This window comes from Mizuhopecten yessoensis, unplaced genomic scaffold (assembly GCF_002113885.1).
Source record: "Mizuhopecten yessoensis strain PY_sf001 unplaced genomic scaffold, ASM211388v2 scaffold9963, whole genome shotgun sequence".
In the NCBI taxonomy this organism is placed as follows: domain Eukaryota; kingdom Metazoa; phylum Mollusca; class Bivalvia; order Pectinida; family Pectinidae; genus Mizuhopecten; species Mizuhopecten yessoensis.
Window position 1 is genome coordinate 1,200,713 of NW_018408310.1, and position 24,135 is coordinate 1,224,847.

General features: G+C 34.5%; 1 protein-coding gene across 1 annotated transcript; it reads right to left on the bottom strand.

The window, feature by feature from the left end:
• Window positions 1-7,891: 7,891 nt before the first annotated feature.
• Window positions 7,892-21,891, bottom strand: LOC110459056 (alpha-(1,3)-fucosyltransferase C-like). Its single transcript, XM_021511103.1, has 2 exons — window positions 21,732-21,891; window positions 7,892-10,733 (listed from the first exon to the last, which is right to left on the bottom strand). The coding sequence occupies exon 2, from the start codon at window positions 10,571-10,573 to the stop codon at window positions 9,560-9,562; it is 1,014 nt and encodes a 337-aa protein (XP_021366778.1). The 5' UTR covers window positions 10,574-10,733; window positions 21,732-21,891; the 3' UTR covers window positions 7,892-9,559.
• Window positions 21,892-24,135: the final 2,244 nt, after the last annotated feature.

A 24,135-nucleotide genomic window follows, 5' to 3' on the forward strand; every position in this document is an offset into this window, starting at 1 on the left:
TAGTCACCACGACAAGAAGGGCGAAGAAAAGATTACGGATGTTGATAACATCTCTAGTCTTTGTTATGATATATGAACAAGTGACATATCGCATTGTCACAAGCACTGAAGGGTACAGTTCAAACTTGGCACCAATATCACGTTAATCTGTAAACATTTTTGAATTATGCGTATCTACGTCTATCGACTATTTTTACACGCATGTTGAATACCTATCCTGTGCTTAAAACACCGCAATCATTCGTTTCCACAAAAATCTAGGAAATGTATTCGTGAGATAATACTTACAGGCACACACTTTGGTTGGCGTCGCGCTTTCGCCTAAGTTCACTGGCTCTATGTGTTTGATGAATGATAAAACTTGAGCCCCAAGAGCAACAATTAAACAGTGATAATTGATAAATTTGAATAACGACTGAAACGACGGCGGCATTGTTGTCAGTGTAATTTGCATCAGGTAATACTTAAAGGCCATGACCACTTCTGTACCCTACACCGTATGAGCCGAGACTCTCATATCAGCGCGAGGGGCCGGGGCATGACGGGACCGCCTTGCACCATAACCATCTTGAAGCGTAAAGGTAATTTCTATATATGTGTGGCATATATTGTTTCACTATAACAAACACTTTCCTTCACTAAGAACGACGGTGTAAACACATAAGCATGTTTTCCTTTATCTCTTTTTTATCTTATTTTTTTAAAGTGGCAACTTCATTTTGCAATTGAGCACTACATAAAAACGACAATAATCTGATCCATGGCAATAATGCACTAAAATATTTCAAAACCCAAACATTTCTTTAATGTCATCTTACAAGACGAAAATAATTCCATTTACCGCTGTGAAGTTGGAAAAACTAGCTTACTCTCTATACCAGAGGATGAAAATATTCAACAAGGAATGTTATTACGATATCATAAAAGTATAGTACTAATGAATCTGGACTGCAATTAGGTGACTTTGTATTACAAAATGCCTCAAGGCAGCCCGCATGGTTCCTTTGCATAATCATATAACTGACGCACGGTGCAGTATACTTGGCCGCATATTTATTGCCACAGTATATAGGTGTATACGTTCATCTTTAAAGAAACATAGTTGTTAGATTTTGCTGGTAGATGTTATAGTCTCCGAAGTGGCACGGCTCACAAGATACACACTGAATATTCATTTGGAATTAACCAAATCTCATCTATTTCTTGAAATTCATGTAATCAAGACATTCTACACACCCCCATTCTGTCTCAATAGTGTTTTGGACCAATCTGGATTTCCAACTTTTTTGGTCTCTAGCATTAACGATAGGTTTAGAGGGACAAAACAGCTGTATGGTGCAGTGTTGTTCATTTTTGGTTTACTGTATATTACCATATTTTAAATGTGCAATATTATATGAGTGTGTTATGTCCATCATCAGAATGTACGCCATCAATCTATTTAAGAACGTATTATTTAGTCCTTCGTCTAGTCCTTTGGGGTTATGAACAATCAATGTAAAACGTAAAAGTTATTATCAACTGAATCTTAATATTTTAATATGTACTTATTTTTGCTGTAACGTTTTGAAATATGGTAGTATTCATCACATGCGACATACACTTGCCACACTACTTCCTGTAGTAATGTCAACAACTTGCTTACTTTCATGTGTTAAGTAGCGTTGTTTGGGAAATGTTAGCTCAAAATTGGGTGATCAAATGTTTACTAATGACGATACTATGTGCTGAAGTTTGGTGCTTTGCGATACATGTAATGATTAAGTTGCTGCGTCAGTCCATTCTGTCACAGATGTTGTGTCCTTTGTAGTTTATACTGTTTTATACCAAAATAGATCAATATCACAACAATAGAGGAGATCAACTTACGCCCCATTGTTTCTTCTGCTTCAGACACTTGGAACTCAACTGTGATGTATCTCACTTTTTTCTCTAAAGAGGTCAATAGACTTAAACGAGGACACTTGAGTATGTGAGGGAAACACGATATTTGATTTTATTGATATGTCATAAAAATTAGTCAGTAATGAAGATGACGTTTCAGAAGAACAATGCTTGAACAAGATCTATTATACATTTATGCATAAAATATTGCCCCTGAGTTACATGCACAGAAATATATTTTTGCCGCTGTTTGTGCAACTGCATGACCCATGTAAGTACATATATGTATTGAAACATCAGGGTTTATTCTGTTAAGAATGTCGTAGTTTTCAACGATACCGAATTGTTTTACAGTACTATGTTTGTCCTCTTATATAATCGAACCTGTTGAAGCAGTTCATTGCATAACAGATGTCGTTTAGTCAACACCAACAATACAAATAAACATCAGTAAATCACATAAGGTATTGATTTTTGAATAATTCCACCTTGATATAATACAAGTACTGCTCTGTTAACGTAATGGTACCCCAACTAAAAGTCAAAATGTCCTCAATAAACCATGCCTGATACAGAATTCCGAGAGTAGGAAACCAGGTGTGGTCTGGTGTATGTTACAACTCCGAGATCAAAACACAAGTTTCACTCGACTGTCACAGTTTCATTTAGGATTCCAAAGAAATCAATTATTAGAAAAGTCCCTAAATGCGAGGTGCACTTATTTCTAAACATGGATTTATACCTTTTCTTATTAACAATTTCAAAACAATAAAGCTATAAATAATTCAATAAATCATTTACGTATTGACATGCTTCAGAGTCTATTGTTTATCATCTGTCGAATTTAGAAATCAAATGGCGATTAAAAAATGAATTTCGGACCCTAAATAAGTAATTGAGTTTTTAATCAAGGTAATTTATGTCGAGTTATTACTTTTACCAGCCATACAAAACCTCCGCACAACCTGCACTTAGACAGCTGGCACGATGGATGTAGCTGTTGGTCCTTAACGATTCTTGTATCATCACACGATAAGGCAGATATAATTCTTTCCAAATGTATCCAGGCTAAACAAGAAAAATAGGACAACTACTGATAACGTCAATATTAATAAAAATGAGAAATTGTGAAATAAAGACATTGGAATCACGTGCTTGTTGTAAAAAGAAAATATCGGCATCACGTGACAAATGTTTGCAGACACATAAGGGCTGGTTTATTGAATCACGACAGCCAACATCAGTAAACAACAAGCCATACATAGTTATTACATGTGAAAGGCAAAATTACTTCTGGGCGAATACAGATTTTACCGGTGAATGGTGAATATTGGACTCGGCAGGAGTTTCCTGGTAAAACGTTATTCGATTATCTAGGTCATCATGCATAATTACGGCTTGTTGACACTGAGGTAAACACAAACACGAACTTCCTTTACGTTAACATGGTAGAGTAGATACAATCAACATGTTTGTATTTTCCTGTGGAATATATATATATATAACCCCAGTTTCAAAAATGTTGGCAAAATAATTAACGGAGGCCGCAGTTAAACATTTTCTCTAATGCTTCCGAATCCCGAGTCATATATAAATATTGTCTAATCTACAATAACACATGTCCAAATGTCAATTTTTCCTAAACATTGATTGAAATTGCAGTTTGGTTTGGTTTGTTTGTTTGTGTTTACGTCCTATTATCAGCTATGGTCATTTAAGGATGCCAGGTTTTGGTGGTGGAGGAAAGCCGGAGTTCCTGGAGAAAAAAACACCGACCTACGACCAGTACCTGGCGACTGCCCCATGCAGGCCTCGAACCCGCGACCTAGTGGTTGAGGGCTAATGGTAGCAGAATGTCGTACACTTTAACCACATGGCGAACCGTGGTCCCCGAAACTGCAGAAAATTAGGAAATCCGGTATAAGAAATGAAAGCATCAAGTAAAGATTAAAATGATATCATTTTATTGTAAGTATTTGTAAAAACTTGTACATATTAAAACCCCCTTATTCCCTCAGAGGAATGTATTGTTTTATATAGAAAAACTCTCTCCAATGCTTGATTAAATACAAACTGTTTATTGGAACTAAAAATCTACACGGACAAAGAAGAGGATAAACTGAATCCTTCCTTGGTTAATTGTAATGTAAATGTTGATGATAAATAATAATAACTCTCTACAGGGCAAAAAAGAGGACAAGATGAAAGAGAGATATCGACATGAACTCAAAATTGAAAAGCACAAATATCTGTAACATTCTGTTCTGGTTGTAAGGTAAGCAGCTGGACCAGTGAAACTTCAATGATAATGATGGACCGTGCTCAATGGAAGAGATGGGGCAGAAAACTGTAATTATGTCGGCATAAAAGCACATCGATCATATCACCTTACGATCTTTCAGCTCAACACTTTATGCGATATAGCAAGGAATATAGACTTTGTTTAGATGTTTGGTAGGAGAAGATCAATCAGTGTAAAAATGTTAATAATTGCCAATGAAAATGTTAAAGGTACTTTTCTTGGTATTTTATTCAAGTTGGAAAACAATCAACTTTTAACAAAAAAAAAAAATGGAAAGAACGCACGAGGTGTAGGATTATAGGTAAACAAATAGATTATGATTATGTATAGTTGATAGTGTGTCAGTTTTGTTTGACCACATATATATGTTTTTCTGTGTCTTTTCCTTTTGTCTATCAATGCTTCTTTCTCCTTTCTTCTTTAGTGTCAGTGTCATTATAGTTACTATCCTGGCATGGGGCCCTCTCATGTCTTCTCCCGTTGTCTTAGGCAGTGTCATATATATGTTGAGTGAGTATAAGCTGTGAGTATAAGCTGTGTATACAGCTGACTTGTTGAGGGTATAAAAATAATATCAGCAAATTGTCAAGGTTTAGGAGATAGAAATAAAAGAAAAGATGTATTTTCTTACTTGAAAAATAAAAACTATAATATCTTCTGTTTACAGGATACACATTTCACTCATGATATTGAAAATATAGTTCCAGCAGAATGGGGTTATGAATGCTATTTTAATTCATTTATATCAAATGCAAGGGGGTAGCAATCTTTTTAATAACAATTTTGAAGTAAAGGTAATGCAGGAAAGAAGGGATTTGATTGGGAATTTTCAGGCTCTTGATTTGAAGATAGAAGGTAGAAAAGTAACTTTAATAACATTATATGGCCCTAATTCAGACAATCCAGCTTTTTATGAAAATTTAACAGATACCATTAATGCATTTGGCAATAAATCTTATATGATATGTGGTGATTTTAATTTAATTTTGAACCCTAAATTGGACTATGATAAAAGCTATAAACATATAAACAACCCAAAAGCTAGAGATAAAGTAATTGAACTTATAGAAGAGATGGGAATGGTTGATTTATACAGAGAACAACATCCGGAGCACAAAAGATACACTTGGAGAAGTAACCCTGTTAAACAAGCTCGTTTAGACTTCTTTCTTATTTCAGACAGCTTATTATCAAGTATTCATTATTCAAATATAGAGCCAGGCTATAGAACTGGTCATTCGCTTCCTATGATTGCTTTAAGATTTAATGAATTTAAGAAAGGTAAAAGATTATGGAAGTTTAATAATTCACTCTTGTATGATTTAGATTACCTAGAACTTATTAATAAACTAATTTTAGATTTTAAAGACAATATGCTCTTCCAATGTATCTTTTAGAAAACATCAATAATATTCCTGATTCTGATATACAATTCACAATAAACGATCAACTTTTTTCAGAAACACTTTTAATTGAAATTCGAGGCAAAACCATTTCCCAAGTAAAAACAACAGAATTCAAATGAAAACGTAAACTAGAAGTTAGTAGTGATGTTGATATAGATAAACTGAACGAAAAAACCCAGGATATACAAAATATCAGATTACATAAATTAAAAGGTAATATAACTCGATCTAGAGCTAAATGGGTGAAAAGCCAACAATTTTTTTTTTAACCTAGAAAACAGAAATTACACCTCGAAGTTAATACCGATGACAGAGAAAGACGATGGGGATAAAATAACAAAGCAGGTAGAAATTCTTGATGAGGTAAGAAATTTTAATGAAAAATTATATACAATTGATAATGATATAGAAGTTGTTCATATAGATGATTTTTTAAAAGATATTGATATTCCAAAATTATGTAATATAGAATCTAACAAACTAGAAGGTATAATTACTCTTAATGAAGCTTCAAATACTTAAAAACTATGAAAAAAATTAAAAGCCCAGGCTCTGATGGGTATACAGTAGAATTTTTTAAATGCTTTTGGAAACAACTAGGCACTTTTATAGTAAAATCAATTAATTTTGGGTTCAATCAGGGTGAATTATCAATCACACAAAGACAGGGCATAATTACATGTATACCTAAGGGAGATAAGCCTCGACAATATCTTAAAAATTGGAGACCAATTTCTTTACTTAAAATTATTTATAAAATTGCATCAGGTTCAATAGCTAGCAGAACAAAAACAGTTTTAAATAAAATAATTAATACAGATCAAACAGGATTTATTGCAGGGCGCTATATTGGGGAAAAAACTCGAATTGTATACGATATCATGCAATATGCAGAAGACAGGAATATACCTGGAATGTTGTTAATCATTGATTTTTACTCTGTTTCTTGGAAGTTTATTGATGAAGTTCTGGATTATTTTAATTAAGATATAAAAAGTGGGTCAAAATTCTACAAAAAAAGTCAAGTTCAGCTATTATTCAAGGGGGAAATTTGTCTCCATTTTTCGAAATTGAAAGAGGCTGTAGGCAGGGGGGCCCCATCGCACCATATATATTTATAATGTGTGCTGAAATTTTAGCTATTGGAATAAGGAACAATAAAAATATAAAAGGTATTGATATTGATAATAGTCCTATTTTACTGTCTCAATATGCGGATGACACTTCACTGATTTTAGATGGAACAGAGAGATCACTTAAAGAATCAATTGATGAACTAAAAACTTTTGCAAAAATATCTGGATTAAAAATAAGTGTAACTAAAACACAGGCTATTTGGATTGGGAGTAACAAATATAATGATGAAGTTGTGTACCCTGAATTGAATATACAGTGGGGAAATCAAAAATTTGTACTTTAAGGGATTGAGTTTCATGTTGACCTACACCGAATACCTAAACTGAATTATGATAAAAAAAACTAGTTAAGATAAAGGCCCTTATTAGAACTTGGGAAAGAAGAATTTTGACACCAATAGGTATAATCCATATTATAAAGGCACTATTAATTTCTCAGTTTAATCATCTCTTTATCTCTTTACCAAACCCAGATGAGAATTTCCTGAAAAAGTTAAACACAGAACTGTACCTTTTTTTATGGAAAAGTAAAATAGATAAAGTGAAAAGAGATATAACTGTTAAAAAATACATTGACGGAGGTCTAAAAATGTTACATGTAAAGTCTTTCATTGAATCTCTAAAGTTAACGTGGTTAAGGAGACTCTATACAAGTTCAAATAAATGGCAAATTATTCTAAGAACTTCTGTTGATGATCATATTTTGGCTAACTGTGGAACTGAGTATTTTTCAATATGTCACAATAACTGTAAGAATTTATTTTGGAAAGATGTTTTTGAAGCATGGATAAACTTATCAAATAAACACTATTCATATCAATCTCCAGATAAATTGGCCAAAACACCAATATGGTATACTAATGTAATTAAAATAGATAACCAGAGTATTTTTTATCGGGATTGGTACAATAAAGGAATTATTATTATCAGCGATTTAATCAATACAGACACTAATTTGTATTACTCTTTTCAGGAATTTCAACAGGTCTTTGGTATAAATACAAACTTTCTTAATTACCAAGGACTTATTTCAGCTATTCGAAGACATAAACAGAAACAAGATTTACCATGTCCTATCAATCCTTTCATACCAATTAATCTAGAAATACTTTTCCGCAGGAAAAAAGGGACACAAGATTTTTATTATTTACTCAATAAAAATAATACAATATCCACTGGAAGAAAAAAATGGGATGGTGTTTTTAATTTTGATCATGAAACATGGAAGAAAATATGTAAAATGCCTTTTCATATAACCAAAAACTCAAAATTACAGTGGCTTCAATACAGAATCAATCAACACATTTTGACAACAAACTCATTCTTATTTAAGGCAGGAATAGCTGATAGTCCTTATTGTAACTCATGTAAAACTGATATTGAAACAATAGAACATACCCTATGGGAATGTGATAAGGTGCAGGTTATGTTACAAAATTTTGAGTTTTTATTAGATGCCTTAATGATCCCTTTTGCTTACAATAAGGATACTTTTATCTTTGGATTATATAATCAAGATGGAATAAGAACACCAATAGACAGTACAATTATTTTGATTATGAAACAGTACATTTATTCAGCAAGATGCACAAACCAAATTATCTATAAATGGTCTTAAAAAAGCAATCAAGGACAACTATATTACACAAACATATATTGCAACAGGTAAAGATGACAAATATAATAACACCTTTAAAAATAATTGGAAAAAAAGGCAAAAGTTACTTAATATCTCCTGAATCTTCAATTTGCTGAACTTTATTATCTCCTGAATCTTCAATTTGCTGAACTTTATATTAAGAATACTGTTTACAGTTATAATATGTTATATTATTGGACATTAGTATATGAGTTGTTTTGTATCCATTTTTCCTATCTATAAGACATCAAAATATTTTGTTTAGCTATTACTATACATATATTGACATGTTTTGTCCTTGTCTTATTTTCATCCTCTGCTTCATACAAATGCAATGCAAATGTAAACATTGGAAAAATGTATCAAAATAACAATCGATAATTGTGTGTGTGAAGGTAGAAGTGAGATTAGTGTGTGTGAGATTTTCAGCTATTACAAATGTACTTTGCATTGTAAAAAAAAAAATATTCTGAAAAATAAAACAAATACAAAAAAAAAAAAATTGACAAAATTGTTTGTTAAGATTTCAAAAAAACCAAAAAAAACATGCATATAAAAGCCATTGAACTTAGCAATACTGCTTCTAGTGTTTAAACTATAGTAAATATAAACCAATATGACAGATACATGGCCGAGAAACAAAAATTGTGTTTTCTTAAATCACAAAACTATCCGGCAGAGAAGACTTGAAGAAATATATCTTTTGCTTTACTCAAAATCCATATAATTATATGGTGTATCCGGTAACGCATAGTGGAAACAAACGTGAGATAAACAAGAAATTAGACTGCGTATTAAAATGTTTGACCTACGCATTGAATGATAAATTGTCAGAGACTATCATTAAAGACAGATAATAATCATTCAAAGAAGCGTCTAAATGTCAATCTCATAGATATGGGGCATGGCCAACTGAATGTTCTATACATTAATTTACAAGAACGCTCTCGAATTCCAGTGAACATGTACTTGAAAATATGAATGGTTTGTCTAAAAGTCATAGCTATGCAGTTGTTTGTGAAAAATGTTCTGTTTTTATATTCGACAGAAACTACGTTACGCCAGCGATAACATATTCACAAACAACAAACAAGTATAAATGAAGAGGTGAACGAACATATCCACTGTGGAACTAAGGATAAATTCAACGTTATTCCTATACCGAATGTGTTCTTCTAATGTTATGAAAAGGTTATTTTCGTAAATCCTCAGCGTTTGTACACATGGTGACATTGGATGAACCAAAAAACCACTGGTGAATGTTGTTATACACTCTATGATAGCGTGTATTCACATCTGGCAAGTGCATTCGGTCACAAAGTTCGCAGAACGGGTCAATTATGTTCAAATTAGCTTGGTAATATTTTCTCCATTGGAAATATCGTGAATATAATGTATCATTTTTACTAAGATAATTTAAAAAATGCCCTAACTCATCGATATGATCGTAATTACTTGTATCTATAAATGATCCCGGAGGTAAATATAACGAGTGTATGCCACCAAATCCACGCGTAATGGGGACGGTGTCAAGAGTTTTTGTGTAGAAATTAAAACTCTTTTCGGTAATGTAATCCCTACATAGGGAGTTTTCAAAGGAAAGGTAGAACCTGTAGTTCCGACTTAACAATGACAAACATTGGGAGTTGTCCTCCTTAGAACACTTAATGGTACCACAACGACCAAATACATCCACAGACTGCGTTTTGTTTAGAATTGCTACGTAATCTTCTCGTCTGCTCTGAGCATGGCAACGGGACACAAACCAGGCGGTGGAACTAGCATGTCCCTTTGGCTTTAGAGACTTTGCCGAGTCAACTACAGACCTGTATTTGAAGGTTATATTAGGAGAGCGCAATAACGAGTTAAACTTGCTTTCAAAATGTCCGTACCTACACTGTATATCTGAATCCCTACGATATGTCATTGTCCAATTGAAAAGTCCTTTCCACTTCCGGATATGTCGGTGATGCAGTGGAGGCGGTTCTTTACCATAGAGAACCCAGATTTGTCCTCGTCTTTTCTTCTCTGGATATGCGCCGAGCGTTTGACTGAAAAATATTACAACGTCTTTATCATAATAATCTTGACCTTTTCCAGCCGACATCGAACAATTTCTGGGACATCGCTTAAAAACTTCGGAAACATTTTTGAACCAACGTGGCGGGTTATAAAAGTGCATGTGTATTTGTCGGGATGACGGCATGCTGATCTGTGGTTCTGGTACAGTGTTAGATAATTTGTAAGGTGTACGATAAGCTGACACCTTCCTTCTGTTGTGTATCTGGATACCATTCTTCGTAGACGTGTAAACGTATAAAGCATAGAGTATCGAGGTCACCAGCAATGCGGCAGCTAAACCACGTCTGGAAGACAAGAACAATGATGAATAGCATTTGATCAAACAATCAATTAAAAAGATGATTGGCTAGATAAAAATGCTTTTAATAAGAACTAAATAGGTATAAAAATTGTGTTTACGAAACGCTCTTTTAACAGGGATATCGAACCATTAAATTATTCTAACATCAATTCAAGTGTCCCAACATTATATATAAACGTTGATTGCGTTGTTGACCTGACGTCATTCATAACGATATCATGTCTCAATTGTTTCAATTGAATTTTAACCAAATTCAGCAGCTGACATCACAGGTTTCAGACATACTGGCTGCTGAAAACCTTTTTCATTCAAGATTCTGCAGATTTTTAGGTGGGCGGGTTTTTTGTTTTTGTAAACAAGGTTCTAGGAAAAAGGAGAAGAAAATAGGAAGAGAGAAGATAATAATACAGAAAAATGTAATGCATTGAATACAGCATATTATATACAGCAATTGAATTCCTATAATTTATTGTATCGTCGGATGTCGACGGTAACAAGTAGATATTAAAATTGTCTCTGTGTAAAAGTGAAAAAAATAATTTAATAAAATGTCGAATATAGGAACAAATTGTATACACGTAGATGTTTATAAAAGCCTATTTAAAGTTAAGCGGAACACTTTTACGACGTTGAAAAAGGTGTGAAATAGAAAACGAATATAACGGCTTCAACGTGAAAGGACAGAATGCTAATTGTTAGAAGATATTGGAAGATTACAACATCAATTAGAAGGTAAGAAGCTATTATGAAGCACTTCTATGTCTAGAGGCAATCAATGGTCAGGAGGTCAACGTTCGAGAACACGGTGAGTAGGGTCCAGTTCTTGTCGACGTACTTATTTTAATGCAGTCAAAAAATTTGTGATTATGCATTTTTTGCTGATTAGATCATTGATGATTTGGCTCCAATATATATAAATCAAATAAACGCAATCAGAATTAAGGGCAATATTTAAAACAAAATTATGAGCGCTGAAATAAGATTGAATGCAATGGACGTACGTATACAGTAACTAGACAATTAGAAAGAAGTTTAAAATTGTTTGAGCTTACTGATGCCGAGTCAGTGGAAGGTTTTATTTTGAATTGCTGCCTATGATCGTTTTTTAAGCAGATACACCGAAATTCCATTCAATGTATAACCACCATTCTGTTGTAGCATTATCGATAAAACTTTAACGTTGTTTTAAATTTGTCATGTTTTACTTTCAAAAGCTATTATTATGAATTGAAATGATTAAAAACATACTAATCGTAAGACATATAAGAGGTAATATGACTGCCTTTTGATATGCTTTAAATATGGGTGCTAATTTATTTTTGTTGTTTTATATGACGGGAATAACCTTTAAATATAGGGGTCATAGAGTTATACCAGTACGTATACAGTCAACAAACACGAACACATCTTTAGGTTATATTTTATATGACACAACGAACAGCATAAACAGTCTGACAGATTATCTTGAAAGCAGATACATTGACCTGCAAGTATCAAAGGACTAGTCTTTGTACATTTTTTTACTTTTGTTATATTAGGCGTCCTTTAACTTTTTATATATGTTTCGCTAGTTGTTTGGATTTAAAGTTTAGACCGTCTTTGCTAACAGAACAATTTACTTACAATGTTTTGTATCTTTCAAAATGTGTAATAGCAACGAGAAACAGCCAAAATCTTTCTGAAATGTTTGGTTTTGGTGAAATAAAGTACATAAAGTTGTCAGTGTAAAATACTAATAGAATCCATCCCTGAATGTGAAGTATGGATAAGGTTATTCAAACCGAAGGGATAAAATATTGACGTCACGAACAATAGCATGACCCTGAAAGGTAACTATAATTCCTACGCCGGTCTGCGCATGTAAGCGATCTAGACCCGTGGGTCGGATAGAATTTTTCAGCACAGCCGGAAATGCGGATATCTCGGTCTAGTATGCAAGAAATGTATATATTATCTTTTTGACGTCAATGTTCGGCTTCCCATTCTTGTTTTTTTTAAGTATAACATATGACATAAATATCGTTTAAAGTTAAAATAGAATTACGCAGATTGTATTATCCTTTATGAATGAAAAAAAAATGTTCTTATATGTATTACAAAAATGAAGCAAACCGCTTGAATTTATTGTAGTTGTGTTAAAAAAATCCCAGGTTATATTGAAACAACAGATAAAAGGTGTGGTTCAGAAATGAATCCTTTAAGCTATGGTCATGTTTTATTTCTAATTCATAGTAACATATTTTGGCAGTGGTACGGGGATCTATACACGAAAATTAAGGTTTGATGTATTTCGCTTTCTTAATATAATAATAATATTCAATATTTATATAGCGCCCTTTATAATTTGTAAAACTACTCTCAAGCGCTTTACAACATATGGTGAAACAAAAACAAAGGCTTACAATTACATTTAAGCAAGCAATGTGCACATAATTGAACAAATAAAGAGTGATATTTAATTGACGTCTTTGCAGAGACCCTAAAATGCAGATGTGAAGAGGTGAGTTTTGATGTCCCTCTTGAATTTTGCCAGAGTATTTGACTTTCTAATAGCAAATGGTATTCCACAACGTGGCCGAAATCCTCCCAAAGCACCGGTTTCCATAGGCTACAGTACGAGATTTTGGGACACACAACAATGATTCTGACTCCGACCGCAGTGATCGTGACGGTTGATACAGAATAACAAGCTCCTGTAGGTACTGAGGAGCTGTTCCATTCAGTTACTTGTATGTGTACACCAAAACGTTGTATTGCGACCTGTATCGTACATCACAGGTAACCAATGCAATGAATATAGCATAGGTGTGATGTGCTCTCTCTTTCGAGTACGAGTAACCAGCCGTGCTGCAGTGTTCTGGACACTCTGCAGACGACTATAAGCACTTTGCAATACTTTTTTGATTGGTTCATTGTTACATAATACGTACAGTTGGGAGCAAACTTAACTTGGAAGCCTAGTGCACTGGCGTTTATAAGAAAAGTGAACCCCAGTTCATAAGTTTGTGCACCGGAGTTAACACTGAAGTGAACTGGAGTTCACATCAACGTGCACTGGAGATAACTACAGTTCACAAGATAATTTTATTTATCATATTATGTCTTGCCGTTTCATCAGTTAAATACATACTATGATTTTTCTCTCCTCCCGTTTGCTCAATAATTAATCAATAAATAAAATATTAGATGTAATCTATCCATATACTTAAAATAATGTTTGCAGTATCCTTTTATGAAAAAAGCATTACAACTATAGAAGCGTGATGACCTATTATATTATTACCAAATGCACCGACTTTGATCCACGGTACATGTATATACATGTATTGGTGGTTTAAAGTTTATAATACTTTGCCTTACAGACATAATCACCATTAAAATTCCTTTATAGTTAAAACAGTATTACGTCAACATAGAATATATAAAACTATCGTTCTATTATTTAATACATGATAGTGAATCATACGTCTTTTTTCTGTATATTCCTTTTGAACAAAAATGGAGAGCTCATGTAGATTAATATATGAACTGTGAATAAGAACAAATGTCATGTACTAAATATATGTATTGTATCATTCATGATTGGTAACATTGTACGTGTACTGTGGTTGCAGGATTACAGATATGATTTCGAACAAAATATTTATTAACCTTCTAGTTCTTTAATTGTAACACGTGTGCCCTGTGCCTATTATGGGCCACTGAGAGTACAAGTATAAAAGGTGCTATCATGGTTCAGTGACCAGTTCATTGATGATAGGGGTTGTTATCTGTCGACTATTTATGTAACACCCAGTTTGTAAACAATTTGAGGGATAAGGTAGTGTGAAACACAATTGTAGAGTCAAAGTCACTGTTTTGAAATAAAATTTGCCCGACGATGTCATTTCCTGACAAAAGGACAGCCACAGTATCTTACCTGTAACAATATTCATGATTTACCTGTGGTCCTACTGGACAGACAAATTGGGCTGGATTAATTGACAGGATCAATTGCCTTTTCATTTCATCAGATTTTATTGACTTTATATATGTCAATTGGATTGGACATCAGGCTAGGCCTATTTAAGTCCTTTCCAAACTTATTTATAAACATTACATATATTCTGTCATAACAATCCAATTAAACAGTGCAGGGGAGATTATTCCAATTTAGCTTGTGAAATGAACATTTTCAACTTTGCTTTAATCATTTTCTGTTTATGTTTTAGATATTAATAATTAGATAAATCATGTATATTTATTGACAACCCATTCTACATAACATCCAACGGATACAAGCCCAAAAGTCCTTGTGTAGAAACACATTGGCCATCCACCCACTGGATATATAGGATAAGTTACCAAAAAATAAACATTTTGTAAAATTTCAGAATATGATATGAATTCATATAGGAAAATGAAGTTATTATTATATATTATTGGAGTTGATTCTCTTAAAATTTATTTAACAAGGCACTATAGAATATTCATGTAACTATGAAATAGTTAGAACTGGTTATAAAATAGTACACTCATCAATTCCATCCAGTCCAGCCGAATACCAGAGATGTTGTGAAGATAGATATACACCAGTATCAATACTTATTAGCAGAGTGATCATAGAGAGAAGTATCATCTGCGAAAAGTTTAATTTTACTTGTTACACATTCTTTTATATCATTAATATAGATTAAGAAAAGAAATGGACCAAGGACCGAGCCTTGGGGTACACCGGCTTTGACATGCTTAAAAGTTGAATAAAACCCCTCTGTTGATACTCTCTGCTTTCTATCAGAAAGATAATTACTAAACCATTGTAATATTTCCCCTTTATGCCATACGATTCCAATTTAAAAAGTAAACCCTCATGCCAAACTCTATCAAACGCCTTACTTACATCACAAAATACAAATCTGATTTCATTATTTTGATCCAAGTTATTTACAATAGTGTCATATATAGATAATAACTGGTTTACAGTCGAGTCTCTTGGTAAGAAGCCTGATTGGTGTTTCGTTATGATATCACATTTAAAGCATGATGTAGTAGATATTGGCCTATGATTAGAGACATCATTCTGAGCACCTTTACCTTTGTATATTGCATTAATATTAGCTGTTTTCCAAGAAAGAGGTATAATACCAGATTCAATAGTCTTATTACAAAGTAAAGTTAGAGGACATTATCTTGGGTATCATGCCATCTGGGCCAGGAGGTTTTTTATCATTAAATAAACACAGTTGATCGTTAATGTCCTCTTCAGATATGATGATATTGTTTAGAAGGAAGGGAAAAGTATTTTCATGGGGGGTAAGGGGTTCAAGATTTTCAGAAGAAGTTGATATTGAGCTGAAGTAGTTATTTAGACATTCTGCTTTTTCATATGGATGATGTATTAAGTTATTATTATCAGAAAGAGGAGAAAGACAATTTGATACACTATTTGAATTCATGACAGATCTAGCAATTTTCCACCACTTATTAGGAGGCAGTGATTGGTCACTAAGCGATTGCTGTAATTTTTCGAAATAAGTGTTTTTAGCTTCTCTAACAAGGTCTACTAATTCATTTCTAGCCTTTCTGAAATTTTCCCAATTAATTGCAGTGTTGTTATTTACAGCTTTTTTATGTAATCTATTTCTCTGTCTAATTTTTTGCCTTATAAAATCCCTCATCCAAGGTTTATCATTAGGGCGAACAGTTATAATTTTGGATGGTATACATTCTTCTATTTGATTATTAATAGAATCTGTTAAAAAGTTATTAAACTCATTCGAGTCAAGTGTATTTATTAGTATTTCCCAATTTATTTCATTTAGAGCTCTATTCATTTTATCAAAATCTGCATTGTCATAGTTAAGTATTGTTTTCTGGTAGGATTTTTGCTTAAATACAGAATTTGAACAGGTAAAATGAATAACAGAATGGTCACTGCATATTGGTGTGTTCACTGTATTATGTTTTATAAGATTAATATTATTAGTGAATAACATATCAATAGCAGTGGCAGTAGTTTGTGTTAACCTGATAGGTTTATTCATTAGATTTGTAAAGTTATATTTTACCATTAGTCTATTAAAATGGTGGTTACTATTAGAAAGTTAAATACCCTGGCAAAATTCAAGATAGACATCAAAACTCACCTCTTCATGTTTTGGCTCTTTGCAAAGACGTTATGTAAACACCACCCTTTGTTTATTCATTTATGTGCACATTGCTATGATTATTTGATTGCTTAATGTATAAAAGTGATAGTAAGCCTTTGTTTTTGTTCCACAATTATAACTAATTATATATAAAACTATTATCCATATGGTGTAAAGCGCTTTAGAGTAATTTTACAAATTATATAGGGCGCTATATAAATGTTGTATATTATTTATCATTATTATTATTATTATTATTATTATTATTAGAGAAATAACACATATCCTACACATCTTTTGATGGCAATATCTGTATTTATCTATTTATCTATTATTCATATACTTTTAATTCCACTAAATATCCTTAAACATAGAGACGTTTTCAAAAGTCAATTTCGCGAGATATACCGTATACAAAATAATTTGCAAGTCATATCTAACAAAGGACACATTTCTTTGGCCAAAGGAACAAAGGACACGAATTTGTACACAACATGAACTTACTACAAAGCAGATGTGACATTATTGTTCTGGAAGGGTACATACATTTTTGTAACCGGTTACTCGACCAATTTGGTAGTCAAACAAGCAAATACGTGGAATGTATATCCCCCGCTTGCAGGACATATTGTAGGTTAACATTATTGAGGTTAGGTTTAAACATGTGAGTATCGTGCTGTTGAGACATAATGTATAGCTTAAAAGTTAAAAGCCCTATACCTCGATGATTATCCGTAAATATGCACAAATCACGTCGGTTGGCAAACTTAGCATGAGTGGAATGTGCATAAGGAATTTGGTTGAAACATCTTAACAATATCTACAGCGACACGTACTAATTGTAATGGGGGACCATTACAGGGGTCCCCCAAACTGCCCCCATAGTCCCAAAGATGCATCAGAAAAGGATCGCATTGCCCTAGTACACCTACAAGGTACATACTAAATTTCTAAATTTCGACCAATCACAAGCCTCTGTGTAGTTGATATTGCAACGGAACGTATGCGATTGAATTTGCAGTCCCCGAATACCCCTATATACCAATTTTCTTCGAAATCAAACAATATCTCAATTGCGACCAATCAGAAGCATCCGTGTGGTTACTATGGTAACGAAACTTATGCGGTTTTATTCGCCGTCCCCTATATACCCCTATATACCAATTTTTATCAAAATCAAACAATATCTTAATTTCCACCAGTCCGAAGCCTTTATGTGGTTGCTATGGCAACGAAACGTATGCGGTTGAATTAGCAGTCCCCTAATATCCCTTTATACAAATTTCCATCAAAATCTAACAATATCTAAATTTCGACCAATCAGAAACCTCCGTGTGGTAGCTATGGCAACGAAACCGATTCGGTTGAATTCGCAGTTCCCTTATATCCCTATATACCAATTTTCATCAAAATCGAACCAAGTTTGAAGAAAATCGGTTAACATTTGTTGTAGTTATTGCACGGAAACGAAGCGAGGCAGATCATGACGTTTTTCATTGTTCAAGGGGCCATAACTCCGCCAAATGGGGTCCGCTGAAAGTGGTCATCGAACTTGGCCGAGCCCTTAAGGCATTTGTTGTAGTTATTGCGCGGAAACGAAGCGTGACAGACGGACAGACGGGGAGACGGACGGACGGACGGACGGACGGACGAACCCATATTTCGGTGAAAGCGGGGGATAATAATAAACAGCAACAAATACATTATATGTTTGGAAAATGTTCTATCTAAAACGTATTTTCACCACAAATATTAACACAGGATATAGTTGTATGTAACTTCAGTAAGTATTTTTCATGGACAACGCATGTCGGAATGCAGTTAGACGGATTCAATTGCAGTTATCTGTACTCTAAATCATATGCGGTAATATTATTCTTTAGAACAAAATTTGCTTTACATGCTTGCTCATTCAAGTGTGTACTCTTCATATTATCTTTACATCTCGCATGCAAAGGCGCGTTCTATCTGAAATTTGATATATCACAGCTTTGTATTCTGGCTTCCTTTTAAATTGTTTTCAGATTTTTATGGTGTTGGCGACATCCCTTTGCCAGTATTTAAATTAGAGTACAAAACTAACAGTAACATGTCATCCCTGAACACTGTTTTATTACAAAACTATCCAAGTTCGGTCGCATCTATACAAATGCAGATAGTTCTAAGCCAAGGAAACATGGGGCTCCCAAAAGGGGTAAGTAACTTTTCGGTTAAGGATTTTGGTAACCGGTTCGCGGTCTTTCGCCCGAGTAACCGGATAACAGGCTAACCGTTGACAACCGTACATAATACATCTACATACCAAATCTATAACATCGGTCAATATCTAAATGTCGACCAATCAGGTCCCGACCTAACACGGACATTTTGTCAAATTAAACATTCAACGCAGATCGCAGTAGTGTTCGTAGTGACACTGCACACTTTACATAGGGACATTGGACAATGCATACATTTTGACTTATCAGAAGCCAGTCTGCAGCGGCCATTTTGAGGAGGATGTTGGCCTTTTTTCCCATCTTCAAGAACACGATTAAAATATTCAATTAAACAACATTTATTGTGGTCCATAAATCTGAGCAGAAATTGTTACAGCCTGAAATGACTTAGCAAGTGATAGGCCATGATTTAATTCTGTTCGGAAACTTAACATCGAATATCAATAGTGACTACATGTATTATACAGTATGTAACTGCAGTACACCTCTACTATGATACTTGTATCCCTCTGTACAACCACGCATGCTTATACATTAAATCTGTGTATGTTACATATCTTTGTATACCATTGTAAGTCAAAGATGATAAGATAAAATAAAACAAGAGGCCCAGAGGGCCTGTATCGCTCACCTGGATAATTAAGCAACCATGGGAAATTATTCTTATTACAAACAATCCATCCAATGGTACAGAAGAAGAAGTATTTTAAAGAATTAAACCTCAAATTCCCTCTTTGAGCCCCGCAACTCTTCACCCAAAGGAGCCACACCTATCATTTATACAAAATTAAGACCCCTTTGCACAAGGATATTTCAGGCCAAATACGGATAAAATCCCTCAAATGGTACATGAGAAGGATTTTAAAGATTTCAACCTCAGTTTCCCTTTTGGGCCCCACCCTCAGCACCCAAAGGGGCCACACCCACCGTTTATACAAGATCAAGTCCTTTTTGCACAAGGATGCTCCGGACCAAATTAGGATAAAACCCCCATTATCCCTACGGTAGAAGCAGGGTTTTAAAGGTTTTACCTCCATTGCCTCTATTGGGCCCCGCCCCTCTCCGCCCAGGGGGTCCATTTTAACAAGATTGAGTCCCTTTGCCCAAGGATGCTCCAGACTGAATTGGGACAAAATCCCTAAATCTATGTGGTAGAAGAAGGATTTCAAAGGTTTTACCTCTATTTCCCCTATGGGGCCCCGTCCCTCTGCCACCAGGAGGGGAAGCACACCCACCGTTTATGCAAAATTTAGTGCCCTTGGCCAAAGGAAGTTACAGACTGAATTGGGATGAAATTACTTCATCCCTATGGTAGAAGAAGGATTCCAAAGGTTTTACCTCTATTTCCTCTATTTGTACCAGCCCATCTGCCCCAAGGGGAGGGGGCACATCCATCGTTTATACAAAATTGAGTCCCTTGGCCTAAGGATGCTCCAGGCCAAATTAAGTCAAAATCTACTGGGTCGTTCAGGACAAGTGGCATTTTAAAGAAAAAGTTGACTGACGGACGGACGACGGACGTTGCGGTATGGCATAAACTAACAATGTTCCTTCGGACCGGGTGAGCTAAATATTGAAGTTCGAACAAGTTTGAAGTTTGTACAGTAGTAAACAAGTCTAAATATACCACAATCCCCCAAAATCAATTTCAGTGTTCGTACTCATGGCAACGGGCAATTTGCCTACTCCTAACACGATTTCTCACCCGGGTGAGAAATCGTGCAGAGGTGAGAAATCGCGTTGCGAACTCAGCATTTTTAGCACGATTTCTCACCTGGGTAAGAAATCGTGTCGGGTTGAGAAATCGTGCCGTAACACACGGGACAGATTTTGAGTACAATTTTTTTTAGGTTTCTTCAATGTTAATCGTTTTTTAATATATGAAACCTAACTTGTACAATGGAAACATAGTGATGCTTATAAATATTTCACTATGATTAACAATACAGTAAAACCTCACTCCGGACACTAAGTCTAGTTGACATTTCCTGTTGTCTGCAATATTAGTGAGGAAATATAAACAACCCAAAGTTTTTGAACCCCACCGTAGTTTCCGTCTCTGCCTCTAGACTCGTTGATGGGGGCATTTTAATCCAAAATGAAATTCGTCATCCACATCAATTTGAATGGACAAAGTCTAACGAACGGAACCTACATTCCGATTTTTTCAAGATTCAATTCAAACTGTGTTTACCTTGTCCTCCATGTTAGATAAAAAGCCGGACGGACCGCTCCTTTAGTTATAGCGATTGTTTAAGATCCCCGATGTACACGAGAGTACTATGTACGTGTGTGAAAAAGGGTTGAAGGAATAAAACACTGCTGGGGTGGGTCACCCCGAATACAGTTTATAAAAGGTGTTTGAAAAAATACAATCAAATCATCTCTATATTTGTAACTAAATCTGTGTCGCTTTACGTAAAACAGCAACGGCTAAATCATGAGACATTTGCAGTTTTGATACAAATAAACTTTTATATTTCGATTTCTATTCGCAGACAATATTCCCCATTATGTAATTCTCTTGTGAGATACGATAATACGTATTTTATTGTGTATTATATGGTAAACTAGTTATCGTGAAAAATAATCAGGAACCGCTTGAATACTATAAAAAAAATAGCACCTCCATACCTGAGGCACGTGTCAACGTCGTAGCTGTTGGTTTGTGTACTGGACACGTCGATCCCTTTATGGAATACAATATAGCAGATATAAATATTTCAAAATAAGTACAAGTTATATAGGAAGATTACATGCAATGACTTGTTTCTAAGCCTTTCCGGGACTTACCACATAACTGCTAATCAGGGACGGGATCACCATCCCAGATTTCGAATTTTGTGGATACATTTGGACTGAATCACGTCATGTTACGTCAAGTTAAACAACCAAAAACGTCTCTGCTAATATTCCTCAGGTTCATATATTTCTCTAGTTATCGATGTCGAATTATAATTATACTTCGATATTCTCTATCTCTTTTCTATACCTCAGCGCATTGAAACATTGTTATTATATATAATACTTCTAGAAATGTATAAGCTGTAGTATATCAATTCATAAAGAAAGCTCAATTTCTGTATTGATGTACCATTACTCCCTTTACCACCTATACCATCCTATAGCATCTATACTTCCTATATCACCTATACCCTCTTACAGTAACTATACGTCCTATACCACCTATACCCTTCTTCATCATCTATACTTCTTAAACTACCTATACCTTCCTTCATCACCTATACGTCATATACCACCTTTACCATCCTACATCATGTTTACTTCATATACTATCTATACCCTCCTACATCACCTTTACTTCCTATATCACATATACACTCCTACGTTATCTATACTTCTTATACCACATATACTTCCTATACCACATATACCCTCCTATATCACCTATACGTCCTATACCACCTATACCCTTCTTCATCATCTATACTTCTTAAACTACCTATACCTTCCTTCATCACCTATACGTCATATACCACCTATACTCTCCTACATCTCATATACTTCCTATAACCACCAATACCCTCCTACGTCATCTATACTTCCTATACCACATATACACACTCCGTCATATATACTTCATATACCACATATACTTCCTATACAACATATACCCTCCTACATCACCTTTACTTCCTATATCACATATACCCTCCTACATCAACTATACTTCCGACATCACCTTTACTTCCTATAACCACCAATACCCTCCTACATCATATAACCCCTCTTACACCACCTATACCATCCTATATAATCTATACTTCCTATATCACCTATACCCTCTTACAGTAACTATACGTCCTATACCACCTATACCCTCCTACGTCATCTATACCTCCTAAACCACCTATAACTTCCTATACCACCTTTACCATCCTACATCATGTTTACTTCATATACTATCTATACCCTCCTACATCACCTATACGTCATATACCACCTTTACCATCCTACATCATCTTTACTACATATACCAACTATACTCTCCTACATCACATTGACTTCATATAACACCTATACCCTCCTATACCACCTATACTTCATATACCACCTATACCCTCCTACACCACCTATACTTCCTATACCCCCTATGCCCTCCTACGTCATCTATACATCCGATACCACCTATACCCTCCTACGTCATCTATACATCCGATACCACCTATACCCTCCTATATCACCTTTACTTCCTATATCACATATACACTCCGACGTTATCTATACTTCTTATACCACATATACTTCCTATACCACATATACACACTCCGTCATATATACTTCATATACCACATATACTTCCTATACCACATATACCCTCCTACATCAGCTTTATTAACTATATCCTCCTACGTCACCTATACTCTGTTACACCACTTTTACCCCATACATCACCTTTACCTCCTATAACCACCAACTATCCTACATTACCTTCACTTTATATACCTTCTTACGTAACCTTAACTTCCTGTACCACATATACCCTCCTACATCAACTATACGTCATATAACATCTATACCCTCCTACATCACCTATACGTCATATACCACCTATACTCTCCTACATCACATTGACTTCCTATACCACCTATAGCCTCCTACATCAACTATACTTCCGACATCACCTTTACTTCCTATACCACATATACCTTCCTATACTACCTATACTTCCTATACCACATATACCCTCCTACATCAGCTTTCTTAACTATATCTTCCTACTTCACCTGTACTTTATATACCACCTATATCTTCCAACATCCCATTTTCTTCCTATATCACCTTTCACTTACTCACCAGTGCTTTATATATGTCATATTTTTACTTCATATAGCACCTATACCCCCTACATCACATTGACTTCATATAACACCTATACCCTCCTATACCACCTATACTTCCTATACCATATATACTTCCTATACCATATATACTTCCTATACCACCTATACCCTCCTATGTCATCTATACTTCATATACCACCTATACTTCCTATACCACCTATACGCTCCTACAT

What these genes read in the sequence shown, in the direction of transcription:
- LOC110459056 (XM_021511103.1), bottom strand. Translation starts at nt 10,573, where the DNA reads ATGCCGTCATCCCGACAAATACACATGCACTTTTATAACCCGCCACGT.